The 15,133-nt window shown below is 41.4% G+C and overlaps 1 protein-coding gene across 1 annotated transcript; it reads right to left on the bottom strand.

Moving 5' to 3' along the window:
• Window positions 1-200: 200 nt before the first annotated feature.
• Window positions 201-9,089, bottom strand: gusb (glucuronidase, beta). Its single transcript, XM_010743115.3, has 12 exons — window positions 8,815-9,089; window positions 6,744-6,929; window positions 6,415-6,596; window positions 4,977-5,119; window positions 4,679-4,866; window positions 4,414-4,566; window positions 4,145-4,323; window positions 3,413-3,559; window positions 2,895-2,979; window positions 2,118-2,294; window positions 1,874-2,009; window positions 201-1,338 (listed from the first exon to the last, which is right to left on the bottom strand). The coding sequence occupies exons 1-12, from the start codon at window positions 9,031-9,033 to the stop codon at window positions 1,187-1,189; spliced, it is 1,947 nt and encodes a 648-aa protein (XP_010741417.3). The 5' UTR covers window positions 9,034-9,089; the 3' UTR covers window positions 201-1,186.
• Between the last annotated feature and the right edge of the window lie 6,044 nt (window positions 9,090-15,133).

Below are 15,133 nucleotides of genomic sequence, written 5' to 3'. Positions count from 1 at the left end.
TTCATCTCCAGTTGTGAAAGAATTGTGTAAACAATACTGCTACTGTAGATACTGTTTGTTGGACAGGAATCTAAATATTCAGTGTTTGTCCAGCGGTGAGGAAATTATGAGCAAAGTCACTGATTTTGTAAGCAGTCAGTGACTCGAAACAAAAGTTATGTCAAATGTTGGGAATGTTTTGAGAAAAGAAGCTTATTGAGTGCATGTTTTCATGTTTTGTCTTTAATAACTTGATATCGTTCATTCAGATTCAGAGTAACCATTCTCTCTTGGGATTCACATATAAAAAATAAAAACACTTTATGATCAGATCCAGCATTGAGATTCACATTCAACAGTCACGCTGGCTGCACAATACACAGAAATAACAGATGACTCCAACACAGTTGTTACATCCATCTGCTAAAACACTGAATATGCACTCATTTAAAAACACTCACTCAGGTGTATCGAAAGGAAAATATATTGCAATTCTTTAAAGGAGGGAATACACATCTGTCTACATTTGCTTTTGTGTGGGTCCAGACAAATCTATTCATACATGTCACCCCCCATTTGTGTTTAGATCCTGATCCACCGTTTTGAAGGAATGTAACTGTATGTATGCATATATAACCGTTTAATTTGATTTTCTCGACACCGTTCATCCAATCGACCTCACACTTGGCTGGTTTATTGCTGAGGACTTAAAGTAGGGCAGTGTTGAGTGTGAAGTCGACTGGATGAGCAGGTCTTGAGAAGTGCAAGCAGCCATACTGTTAATCTGTCTGGACAGGTTATGATTGGCCATGATTGGCTCTGAACATCCTAACAATGCTGCAAGCACCATTTCTAGGAACTATTAATTTGAATGGGCACACCTCGAACAGGGGCTGCACTGGTAATCATAAAATGTGAATTACACCATTGATCAGGCACTCGAGGCTGATTTTAGCAGCATTAAAAGTTGCTTTTATGTTCTGAAAATGTTGCAGATTAACAGAATTGTTCATATTGCAAACCACAACAATAGCACAGCTAAATTATGGTTTCATTTGTTTGACATTTGTTTTTCAAAGCTTTATTCTATATGTGCTTTAGTAAACTGCCTCAAGAAACTGACTGAATTTTACCAGCATTTTCCAAGAGACACAATGTTCACATGGGATTGAGTCCATCCTGGACTTGGTGACCCAACTGGTTGGTGTCAGAGTGAGCAGGGATACTTGGCCCAAGGAGGCAGTCTGCCTGTTGCATTTGCCAGTCTCCAGTACCTCTCCTTCAGGATGAGTGCTGCAGATTTAGGCTGCCTTTGTCTGCTGAAAATACCCTTCTTGTTCCCTACCACGCGGGTGATCCCTGCAGACACAAAAGAGATGAACAAGAAACTTGTCACAGAGCGCAACAACAGAGGAAAGGCTTGCGTCTATTTCAGTGTCATTTTGCAGGTGAACCAAATCTCTAAACTTCAATATTTGCTGTCAGTACCAGTTACTTTCCTACTCTCTAGAACAGGTCTCGACTTGATGGTATACCTGTGCACATAACCTACTGTCAGTCCTCCCTGTGGAGTCGTGGAGCATGAATTAATATTCTGCATGACTCCTACACAGCAGTATGAGGAAATGAGTGTCAGCATGCAGGTTATATGACAGTCAGCCCCAATAAAGTCCCTCCACAGGGTCTGCTTGTAGTCTCCTTGCAGTATCAGGTGTTTTCTGCAGCGTGAGCAGTATTTTCTAACTGTAATGTGCATATTGAACGTCAGTTTAATCCAACAGAACCCTAAACATACTGTAGTCATGGGGGGGAAATAAACACCACAATCTATTCTGAGATAGAAAATGACAGCACTTGTGGCTCTGCAGGTTGTTTTGATTGACAGCTATAGTACCTTGTGCAGTCATAAAGTCGGCAAAGTTCCAGATGAGTTCACCGATGACATACTGCTTTCTCTTCTGGTCGAACACGTTGTGGTAGCTCTCCAGGACGACATTCTGGTACTCCTCGGTAAACATCATGGGTGGGTCCTAGAGAGTGAAAAGACAGCTCCAGCATCGATGTATTTATAAGTGTGTTGAATATATACAGATATATGTATATCTAAAAATGTGATGTGTATGTGTGTGAATGCTCACGCTGTGAAGCCCTGGCACAGCGTCTGCTCCGTATTCGCTCTGGATGATGGGTTTCTGATACTTTCCATACCAGTTCTCAAACTGAGTGTTGAGCTGGATGGGGATTACCTCGATGTGGCCTGGGTCATGGTACCAGGAGAAGTAACTGTTTACACAGATTACATCCACGTAGGGAGCCTAGAGACAAAAGATGAAAGATGTAATAATATAACCAAGTCCTTTACAATCACTGACTACCTGCAGCCACCAACTAATCAGTACCTTCAAGCTACTAACTACACCCTGACAGATATTCCTCACAGCACAGGAATGTAAACAGTTCTGAGGTATGTCAACAATTTAGTTTGACATTGGGTCAACAAGAGCTTTGGAGTTTACATAGATGAAGCTATGAAGCTCAGCAGGATATCTTCACAACTTTGACTCCCTTGTTTTTCCAACAGGTGTTATATGTGCTTCACTAAAGGTTATGTTAATGTACAAGAACATTCAGTGTCAGGATCTTCTGGATGGCTGTAGTCACGTAACACACATGTTCATGCTCTTCTGAAGTTTTTTTTACAGTGGTGGTTATTAAACATGAGAGATTTTGAGAGATGAAATGATTTGCAGACTGGAGGAGCCGGGGTGGGTCCATGGATCTAATTTGATGACCCACTCTACCTCCTGAGCTACAGCTGTCCAAAAACAAATCATATACTGTATATATATATTTTATATGTGTGTGCTGTGCAGATTTTTCTTATTGATTCAGAGGTGAGTCATGTAAAAACTCACCCCTTTGTCTCTGGCATAGTTACTGTCTGTGATATAAGTGACGGGCCGAGTCGGGTCCAGAGCTTTGGTGTGTTCTATCAAGGTCCTGTAAGAAAAAAAGAGAAGCACCTTTAGGCGATTACATTTCAAAGTTTTCAGAAACTGTTTGCAAACTTCATGTGACAAAGCAGACCTAAGACTTATAGTAAATATGTATGTTTGGATATGGTATGTAACATTTGTCTTCCTGACGCCTCAGGCTATTACTGAACTCCAGCTGTCAATGTTCAGGGCAGCTTCATGACTACTCTTACTGCATTCCACTCATGCAAACATGACAAACAAACCGGTATTTCTCCTACAGACACATACAAACAGGTTAAAGCTTTCAGGGGCATTCAGGTGGCTCAGTTCTTGTCTATCTCTTAAATACATTGAACTTAAACACCTCAAATTTTTAACAAGGACAGATAAATCAGTAGTCTGTGAATGAATAAATGATCTTCACATCACATCTCAACAAAACGTGCAGTACTCACTTGAAGTAGTATCCTGCAGGAGGCATCTCTGCAGCCGGCTCATTGGCTACTGACCACATGACAACAGAGGGATGGTTCTTGTCCCGACGTACAAGCTCTTCCATGACCACCAGGTGATGGGCCAGAGAGGCATTTCCAAAACTGCGACTACATCGCCAAGGCAGAAGCAGACACATCACAGCAGATCCACCACCTTTCATTTCAGGTTAACCATTCTCAAACCACACAACAACACAAAACAGTCTAACAGATTAAAATAACATTACATACATTTTTTTTGCATGCATTAACATCATTTTGAATATCTGAAGTGCCATGAAGTGTGACACCATATTTAAAAAATGCAGCATTAGACTGCAAAGGACAGCCACTCTAGGGGCCTAGCAATCTCATGGCTACGTAGTGTATGACGCAGGAAGTAGAAATACATCGGCCACACTGTCTAAAGCATGACAGACTGCCCACAGCTATTGGAAACTACCATATAGAGCTGATAATCAAAGCTAATCAGCCGTGAGCGACTGCTTTGCAACTCTCCATGAGACTACTTTTTTGCAGACTTTCAGATTAAAGAATGTCTTGACTTAAACAAGGTGAAGTTTCTTACATACAGTATTTTGTGGCATATTTAACAGTCAGTAGGCACCACATACAAGTCTGTCCTTTGATGTTTACGCTGCTGACCACTCAAACGCACCCAAAAGGTCACAGAGAGTGAGCAGTGACACTTACATGTCTTTGATGCCCACCCCCGGGCACTCATCTATCACCACGATGCCATGGCGGTCACACATCTGCATGATCTCCTCAGCGTAGGGGTAGTGGCTGGTGCGGAAAGAGTTGGCCCCCAACCACTTGATTAAGTTAAAGTCCTTGACGATTAGAGGCCAGTCCAAGCCTTTACCTCGAATCTACAACACAAGGTAAGCATAAGAAGCTTTTAACCAAGTTTCATGTTGCTTCAAAGCTAAATGATAAAGATTTTCTTCCCTGGTACTCACATCAGAGTCCTCATGTTTATTGACTCCATGGAAATAGAAAGGCTTGTTGTTGATGAGGAACTGAGTGTTGGTAACTTTGACTGTGCGGATACCAACTGGTAGAGTATACACATCCTCATATGTTGCTCTCGCATCGGCTGCCATTAAGCGAACCTGGATGTTTAAGTGCAGTTAGAAGATGTTGGGCTCATGCCTACTGACATACAGATCATTTTAACAGACCAGCTTGTGCTCATGTGAGACTTTATATAAAAAGTCACCTTACCTCCATAGAGTAAAGATAAGCTGGATTATCATGCATCAAGTACGGCCACCACAGATTCACATCGGCTACTTTAAGTACTCCAGATGTCTCGTCGGAGGAGGCCACACAGCGGCCGTCTTTGTCCATCAAAGTGACCTTCAACGTGGCTTTGGCAGCACCTTGGACTGACACCTCGTATTTGACCATACCTGAAACACAGACAATCTGTTTGCTTAATAAAATTTGATAAAGTGCTTTGGTGCTACTGAGGATCTGAAGTTAAGTGAATTGGTGGTTTATTTATAGTGTATTCATTTACCAGTATTATCCAGGAAATCAGTCACCACAGTGATGTCATCCACGTAAGCTTTAGGAGTAGTATACAGCAGTACAGGGCGATGTATGCCGGCATAGTTGAAGAAATCAAAGTAGTAGTTTTGCACAAAGAAACCATCAGGATACCTGTTAAGAAATGTACACGTTATCTGAATATTCACTAACACTGACACACAGGCAGTTATAATCATCCATCTCCTTCCGATTATCTAAGGTCGGGTCGCGGTGGCAGAAGGGTTAGCAGGGGGTGTTCCAGATGTCCCTCTCCTCAGCAGTGCATTCCAGCTCCTCATGGGGGATCCTGAGACATTCCCAGATGCCAGATGGGCTAGTCTGAAATCTCTTCTAGGATGCCACCCAGAGACTCTGAACTGCTGCTTGGTGACTTCCCCGCAGCGACTCACAGTTACATAGAGGTGACCTTCTTGATACCCAGGAAGAACTGCCAACACCACCTGGTACCTCCCCCTGAGAGGTAAATCCTTCTCCAGGATTTTGGTTCCTGAACCAGCGCTCTGTGTAGAGGTGAGCCAAACTGTATGTAGTTGGTATTGCTCCACCTCCCGCATTATGCATGCCAAGGTACCCACTTTGCCTGCCACCCAGCTTGCAAAGCTCCAAGCCCTAATGTCCCTGCCAGTGGTACACATTTAAAAAAAGGAAAGATTCTCCAAATAAAGAAAAGTGAATGGAAATATATTTATAAGACAGTAATAGTTGAAGTTAAAGAACCAAAGAAAGGAGTTGTAGTGTAAGAAGAGGAAGGATATGAAGTAATGAGTTGGGTGTTAAAAGGATCTGAGATCATTTGAAGTGTCACTGATGATTGTCATCTCTAACCATAAGTATGCTGCATATAAAGTCTTATAATTTATCCCATTATATTAAAGTAAAACTGATGAAGTTGAAGGGTCAGTTTAGGTTATATTTCTCAAACATTGTAAAAGACTAAACTAACTGAAAAGAAAATATTTGGCCTTTATTTGGATAGTGACAGCTTAAGATATATCGAAGTTTTAAGTTTTTAAACTACAATAGGTAACTTTTAGACAGATAATCTGTGAAGCAAATCAGGTTCCTCTGGCTCCTCCTAGTGCTTCTAATAGCACTTGCAGGAAGGATGTACAATATTTCCCTCTGGTTTGTAGTATAAAGTAGCAAAAAAAAAAAAAAAAGGGAATACTTAAGTAAAAGTACTTCAAAAAATTGTGTACATGAGCTTAGTTATGCTCCACTACTGCAGGTCTGGAATAATTAGGGATTTAAATATAACAAACATACTGGGACGAGGGCTCCTTCTGCTGTGCTTTAACGTTTGGTAGGAGAGGCTTAGCAAAGTGATACAACACCAAAGGTTTGGCAGTGCCTATGTTCAGATGTTGCCTACTGCAGCTTTAATCCAATGAAATGAATGAAGTTACCTGGTGGGGTCGTTCAAGTACTGGATGCTTCCTGGAGGAAGAGTGTCCAGATTCAGAGTGTTGTTGACTGCGATGGTGATCCTGCACGGCATCGTTGGGTCTTCGCGGATTAAACTGCCTATCTCTGCCTCAAAAGGAAGATGCCCGCCTTTATGCTCCGTCACTTTCACCCCGTTCAGCCACTGAAAAAAGTTAAAGACAATGATTACAAATTAGCCTGATCACATTATTACAAGAGGCAAGTATAAAAGGTGTGTGTCGTATCTTAAAACTGCAGCAATTTTCCAATTCTGACCGGAGAGGATTGGGCAGTTCCATGCAAGACTCACCACTATTGAATTATAGTGAGCACTTCCCACTCTGAGAACCACTCTGGTTCCTTTATCAGTGATCCAGCGGGAAGGCACGACCACCTCACGCTCATACCACACCCAGCCTGTGAAGTCTCTCAGCGTTGGGTCCTGTGTGACGTCGTTGTAGCTGGCAGGAACTGGCATGTCGATCACCGGACCAGTCTAGAGGAAATAAAACTTCAATGAAAAGACAATATTTGATTTCTAACAGTGTTATGTTTTTTTTTTAAGGGCGAGAACTTTGGATACATTGACTTGTTTGGACTCTTATGATCTTGTTGTGCATAATTAAAGAGTGTGGCTTCTTTGATTAACAGTGTTATGTTTTTTTTTTAAGGGCGAGAACTTTGGATACATTGACTTGTTTGGACTCTTATGATCTTGTTGTGCATAATTAAAGAGTGTGGCTGCTTTGATTAACAGTGTTATGTTTTTTTTTTAAGGGCGAGAACTTTGGATACATTGACTTGTTTGGACTCTTATGATCTTGTTGTGCATAATTAAAGAGTGTGGCTGCTTTGATTAACAGTGTTATGGAATTATCTATCCTTAGGTTACACAAGGTCACGTGTGGGCCTTGAGGTCCTCGGCAGTATTAATTGTTTGGCTTTGATTGAGAACAGTAGGTGCCAGTCTATCTCAACACTGTGGTGGCCAGGGTCGAAGAGACCTATTGCGTCTATCCTAGAGATAACAGATAGCTTGCCATTGACGTTCCAATCTGTCTTCAGACTAGAATATGCTGACAATAACACCTCCTTAGGTAAAAACATTCTCTTTGACTAATTCTGGGGCGTGTAGTATTTGTGGTGTTATCTTGGGGTTTAAAGTCGATCCACCAGCACGAGTTCGGCACATTGAGATCGACTCAGGCACTTCTGATGAACTTTGAGAGTGTCTCTAATTCTCCTTGGCCAAGTGTCAATGAATAATACAGCATAAGACATCAGAGGCTCCTGAACACTTTCTTCCTTCTTGACCTCACCATTGACCTTTGACTTCAGCAATTTCTCCACAACAAACAGGTGGATGCCATTACAGGTGACTTCTTTGAGTACCTGGACTTCATTCAGCTCCACCCACATGCCACACCTTTGCCCATTTTTGGGTAAGCTAGGTGGCAGCAGCCAGAGCTCCAGAAATCTGTGGACGGGCACTACGTCCACGTCTTATACAGTCTATAGTCTGATGTTTTTCAGTAGTTACCAAAGTAACTACTCGATATGCTGCTGGACAGATTATATGTGCAAGAAGGTAAGAAATGGCAACCCACATGAATGTTTGTAGTTACCAAACACTATGTAGACACTGGAGACATGTCTCAATCAGGACATTACTGTCAGTACACTTCTTTGTACTAAACTTAGTGTCATAGTTCACTAATTGGCAGTGTAGTGTTGGAATAAGTCTGTTGTAGCTAGTCGGCTAAGTATGTAGCCAAAATGGCGGCCGTTTTAGGGCGAAAAGTTTCCAACGTTCCACACTCCATCCGGTGTTGCGGTTTAACGAGCGACCGTGTTAACTGGAGACCGTGGTTGTCATAGTTACGACTGCTACTGAACCCAGAAGAGAATACGTAGCTATTAAACAAAGACACGGGAAGTTTTTTTGACATTACAACGTCAGTTAAAATAAATAAATAATTAGGCAACTACGTATCTAACAGTTTTCAGCGCCTGTCGTAACCACGGCAACCACAGACACATTCGGGCTGACGGGTACCAGTTAACCCGGTCGCTCATTAAACCGTAACAGCGGTTGCTCATTTTAGTGCATTTTACCGTAATTGATCGTGTGAACGCACTTATGTACTCTGAAAGTAAGTGGAAGTAGGTGAATTCAGACGCATAAGTAGATAGTTTGTTTGTTTGCTGTGTTCCGTGTAGTTTTAAATAAGGAACTGTCTTTAAAGGGCACAACGGCCAATTAAAGATGCAAAATAGGTACGGCCTCGGTCATTTTGGGGCATTACGGTCACACTACGGGGTACATAATGCACCACCTGTTCACTGTAAACAAGCTGAGCTGCTGCTGCCGTCCTGCTCACCTCTACCAGCCGACTTTTATACCATGCCCTCTCGAAGCCCTGGTTCCTGTTCGGGGACTTGTCAGCCCTGAAGCTCCACAGCCCGTTCAGCTCCTTCACCTCCCTGGAGGAAGACTCCCGGGGGAAGAGCATGCCCGTGTCCAGCAGACACGCCGCGTCAAGCACCGCAAACAGGTACAAAACACGCAGCAACATCCCCGGGCTCTTAGACGTGATCATCGGTCACTCGGGAACTGAGCTGTTTGCTGACTCAGTCACATGACATGTTGTCACGTGAGTTTTCTTACCCTACCAAAATAAAAGTCGCCATGTGCCTAGGTAAATGTCAAGTCTATCAAAAGAAAAGACACAGTAAATAATTCATAACACCACAAAATTAATACTTAATTCTAAATTCAGATTATTTTCTCTTCAGTCAGCATTCATTGATGCATAAATGACACTAGAGGGCGTCATACACTCGTGCATCCTAACAGATATAAAATGTAGATATTAAATAAATTATAAGTTAAATAAACAAACATGGCTATTATTTTGTGTTATATATATTTATAATAGGTGCATGACACTGAAACAAATTATATTAGATAATTTTATTTCAGTCTGACATCATGAGAAAAAGGCTGTAAATGTATGTATAATCTTAATTTGGAAGATTTTCTGTTACTGTTGCTTTCTATTGAATTAAACTTAAATAAATTGGACCAATATTAATGCTGTCAAAGTGTTATGTACAATAATAGTTTTTGAAATCCTTTGACACTGAACTGGATGTTGAAGGTTTAACACTTTAATCTCGCTGAATGGTACCAGGTTTGGTTTGTAATGCTGGCTCAGTGTTTCCCAACCCTGACTTGCATGCAGACTGAAATGAACAGTACTTTCCCCCCTTTTTTCTTGTTTTTCACTCACAACTTAAAATGTTGTTATAACCATCATGACTTGCAGTTTTCATGAAAATCTTGTGCTTTTCCAACTTCTACTGATTTTTATCCAAGTGAGACTGGACCACCAAGTACGTTTTGAGGCATCCGTGCATATTTTTGTAAAGCTCTAATGACAAAGCAACAAATGAGGCCTCCACAAGCTGTTCAGATTGTCTTGTCATTCCAAAGATTTCACAGGAAGATATTGTTTTCTGCCTGCAGGCTCCTGCTCTCACTTTGCAGTACAAATATGACCTTTTTCCACATTGTTTTGACTCCTTCCAAAAGTTGACCTCAGTCACAACTTCAGACTTCACTTTAAGTTTTTTATATGTGCTTTAGTAAAATGCTCGAAGACAGTGCACGGGATTGGGTCTGCCCTAGACTGGGTAGCCTAACTGGCTGGTGTCAGAGTGAGCAGGCTTACTTGGTCCAAGGAGGCAGTCTGCCTGTTTCATTTGCAACTCTCCAGCACCTCTCCTTCAGGATGAATGCTGCTGCTTTAGGCTGTCTTTGTCTGCTGAAAATACCCTTCTTGTTCCCCCATCACACAGACGACCACTGCAGACACAAGAGGGGTCATTAAGAACCTTGTCATGCACAGGGCATGGAGCAAACTGAGCCTCCTAAGTGCCAGCAGACAAAGGCAAGAAAGCTGAGTCAATAACTACGGGTACAAGTAGGGAGAAATGTGCAAAAATAGCTCTGTCACCAGGGTGATCTGATTTTATTAGTCCTGGACACAAGAGGGCCTAGAAAGCTGGCAAGAAATCAGTGCTACAGCCAGGGTCATTTTTGGACATTTGGCTGCCCTTGGCAAGACGTCGACTTATAATTGATCTTTTTATTGTAATAAGTAATACAGAGCAGCTGTGTAGTTGAGATCTTCTTTAAACCAACAAAATAAAAGTGCTCCTGGCCTGTCAAAGTCATCAAAAGGAAGGGCACAGACAGGATCAATAATTCATAACACGAGAAAACCAATAGTTTATTCTAAAACCACAATATTTTTAGTCACAGTCGCAGTGCTGATTAAGTGACACTAGATGGCAGCACACACTTGTGCATTAAAGTCAATGGCAGAGAGGACAGAGAACGACAGGTAGGAGGACAGGAGCATCAGTTTGTGATTTGTGTCCAACAGCGCCTCCACATTTCATCACATGAACCTCTGTGAATCTGTGTGGGCACATTTGGGAATACATATTTAAAAATACACTGATCAGCCATAACTATATGACTACCTAATATTTGTAAGACCCTCTCATCAAGGCATGCAGAGGCACCTCTAGACCAGAGGCCTCGTCTAGGTGTGCAGTGATATCTAGGTCGAAGACGTGAGCAGCAGATACTTTGAGTCCTGTAAGTTGCAAAATTGCATACATTGGACTTGTTTGTACAGCACATCCCACAGATGCTCGATTGAATTGAGTCAACACCTTGAACTAGTACCATTCCTGAACCCTTTTCACGTTGTAGCAAGGCGCATTATCCTGCTGAAAGAGGCCACTGCCTTTAGGGGATACTGTTTCCTTTATAGGGTGTACATGGTCTACAACAATGCTTAGGTAGGTGGTACGTGCCAAAGTAACGTTAACAAGCCTTGGTTGGCCATTACGCTGTCGCCGGTTCACCGCTTTTCCTTCCACTTTTTGATAAGTACTGACCACTGCAGACAGGAACACCCCACAAGCAGATTTGGAGGTGATCTGACACAGTCGTCTAGCTATCACGATTTGGATCGTGCCAAGTCGCTCAAATCCTTACACGTGCCATTTTTCTCTGCTTCTTACATGTCAAATTTGAGAACAAAATGTTGGCCCCTATGAGTTAATAATGTGGTTTAGTGGTTGATATTCCCACACAAATTTAAACAATGAAATTACTACAAATCAACTAACACAATGAAGCTGCCTGCTGCGACTTCATTGTGGATGATAATCAAGTCTGACGTGAGCTTCTGGAGGGACATTTTGTTATTTGGGGAGTAGATGCTTTAACAAAATCAGGAAGTGCACCACAAAGCTTTATTCAGTGACAATGAGCTGCAGCATCCCTGATTCAGGGCCACCCACTGTGCAATATTTGTTGCTCGTCATTTCCAGTCTAACTCTCCGGCCCATTTCCTTTCATCTGCATTGATAACAATGACCAAAAATGACATGTTATTTACAAAAAGCATGATTTACAAACCAGTATTTCAAAATTTTGGCGTATGGAAAAAATGTTTTTTGCACTTTTGTTTTCTCAGCATTGTTGTCAGTTGTAGTGACCCAGTAAAGTTGAATAATGACTGTACTACAGGCACTGTACTGTAGTCTACATTGCGGGTATATTGTGTACCATGATCTTGGCATTTATGAAGTGAGGGTTAAGTTAGCTCACTTGCAAGAAACGTTCAGAACTCTCTGAACTGTCCTACTTTCTAAATATTCTTAACAATAGGACAAAGTTTGTTGAGTTTATTTATAGAGTTTTTGTTTTAGAGGTTTTATTATCTGAAACTGATGTTGTACATGTACATTTTGAAGGTTCTGTTAAGCTGAACTGGATATATTGGAGAAATATTGACGTTGTCAAAGTGTTATGTACAGTAAGTCTTCAGTCATCAGTTTTTGACAATCTTTGACATTGTTCAGTCCAGTCTTAGTTTGTAATGTTGTTTGTTATGGTTTACTCCATATCCAGGTATGTTTTTTACTCCCAATGGCCACAAACTGATGCTTTCCCACACAACTTTTTAATCCCAGAGTCAGTGACTCCACAGACTCTTGCAGGCTGAAAGGACCAGAACTTTCTCTGCATTTCTTTCTTTTTAATACTGATTTATGTCTGCCATTTTCTTTAACCTTGTGACCTCCTGCATTCCCTCCATTAAATCATATATTTAACATTTACTAAATGACATATCAGAGCTGGAGGACTCTCTTCCCAAGACAGTGTGATGATCAAATCAACTGATGTTGACATCATTCTGGCACAGAAAAACAAAATCTACGGCATCTACAGCACAAACAAGGCAGGTCTGAGTGCTTCACAGTGCATAAAGTGCTTCACAGACTGACAGACTCATCCAAACATCCATAGCACTGCCATCTGCCTGAAATTAATGTAAGGTTAATGGTGAGTTCAGTGTTAATTTCCTGCCTGTATTCTGTCCCAAGTCATTTTCCCACCAATTCATTTGGGATGTTTCTTTGGTTCCCACCCCACGTCAGCGATGTCTTGTTCAACATACCTATTCTTTGATTCCTATGGTAGAAATGTAACATAATATGGACACGTTTGTTTACATTACTTTATGATCACCTGAAAACAAGAATCTTTATGTTTCTGTTACCTTGGAATAAAACTTTTATATCTACAGATGCAGGTCCTCTTCCACAAAGTCCGCCATGTTGAACTGCTTTGTTTCCAGAGTAGCTCACAATGGACAAACTAAACACTAGTTCTGGAGTTCTGTTTTCTGGTTTTCTGAGAGTTCTGTGTCAACTCTCTGATTTAGAGTTTCCTGATAGAAACCTTCTGCAAACTGTAGGTGCTGTTAGCTGACTACCCTGACTATGAACTCTGAGCACGAGAGGAGTGTTTACATTGGACCACTGGGAAGAGCAGCTTTTCAGGCTTGTGACTGTGGAGGTTGCAAACAGAGATTGATACCTGAACAGGCAGCAGAACTGGAGCAGGACAAGTGTGCGATGTGTCAGCAGAGGCAGAGCATGGTAGAAGCCAAATAGGACAGGAAGGCTAATGATGCAAATATAACGATCATGGCTGAACCAAATCCTGTGTTTCCAACGTCAGGTTGTTTCACAGAGCACCAGATAACTTGGCTCTCCACAAGCTGTTCAGATCACTACAAATTTAACCTTTTTCCACATTTGCTTTGACTCCTTCACAAAAGTTGACAGATCTCGGCCCCAACTTCAGACTTGATGTTGATGTTACAGTGGTGAAAACACATTATTAGCACACATCTACCTCAAATCAAACCTCATCGACTTATAGACCTTTTTAAGAAAATAAAAAATCAAGCGTTTCATTGCCTTTTCTCCAATGTTTGCTTTTCCATGTAATTACCAACTTAACCATGCAGCTAAAAAAGCACCCACAATTCTCAGAGGAGGTGTGGGTTACAAAAGAAGTCATAACCTTGTTGTTTTAAACGCCTCTCTGTCCTTTTCAGTCTGAATTTTCATTTTACTTGCACTAATTAAACAGGACTTTTTTTGTTTTCTATTTAGAATGCGTTAACTACCTGCGAATCAAATTCAATCAAAAACTCACCTCCAGAAGACAAAACAGATAAAAATAGAAAGTCTTTCTGATATTCAGAATAGATATTTTAGGTTCTGTTGCAGCTGGTTACACATGACATTGTTTCATTCATCCCATTTTCTTCTGAATAAATTTGTCTTTCGTTTAGTCTGCTAAAAAAAAAAAACAAGAAAAGAAAGCTGCAGCCAGCAGTAAAAACATTTTTCAAGGGTGTTCTTCTATGCATTATTGATAAGTAAGCATGGGGGAAGCGAGAAATATACGGGGTGAGAAAGGGAGAATAAAGGGGGGAAGTTTTCCAGAGACAGAATTTTTGCTGATGCTTTTCACAGCCTTGCTGTGCCTGTGTTAGCACTACATCTGACATGAAAGAAAGCTAGTAACAACCGTGTTTTGTTAAAATTCACACCATACAGACATGTGAAAATCTAACAGAGACAAAACGAGGCGACTTGCTGGTTTACAGAGTACAGCAGTCTGTGTCGATGATTAGGCCTTTAAACAATCACCTTCCACACAGACAGCTAGAAGAGACATCTGAGAAAACTCACCAACACACTAACAATAGTCATAGCCGCAGTTATTAAGAGAAACAGACTGTTGTTAATTAACTGGTTCCAGTGTAGTGCGGATGTACTTCTTAGTTTCCTATAGAGCTCTCTGCATCCTGTCTTTTTTTCATTGTCGAGAGTGTCAACTCTGCTTGGATAAACACTTGCTGCTCGGTGGCACATCTGATAAGAAGCCTGAATTGTGTGCTCCAGGCTGTCACTGTGTCGGTATATTACTCCAAATTCGCAGATAGACAGGATAATTAAACTTGTGGAGGATTTTATGTGAGATCTTGGGATATAAAATGCCAAAGAAGGAAGTGCCTTTTATGTCTTACTCACCAGTGTCAGAGCAGAAGGAAGGGGAGCTTTATTTGGCTCTCCGCTAGAACTACAAGTTGTGCCCAGTGAACATGTGTTACAAGGTGAAACCGGTCGTTGAGACAGCTTGCCGTGCTCTTTTCTTCCTCCACATCCTCCGTTAAGCCCGTACTTCAAAACAGGCGTGTTGTGTTGCAACACCTGGAATATTTGTGACGCAACAAGAGCATCTAATGCAATGAC

Source organism: Larimichthys crocea, chromosome XXII, assembly GCF_000972845.2.
Source record: "Larimichthys crocea isolate SSNF chromosome XXII, L_crocea_2.0, whole genome shotgun sequence".
NCBI classification, from domain to species: Eukaryota; Metazoa; Chordata; class Actinopteri; family Sciaenidae; genus Larimichthys; species Larimichthys crocea.
This window is presented reverse-complemented; position numbering and strand designations above follow the sequence as displayed.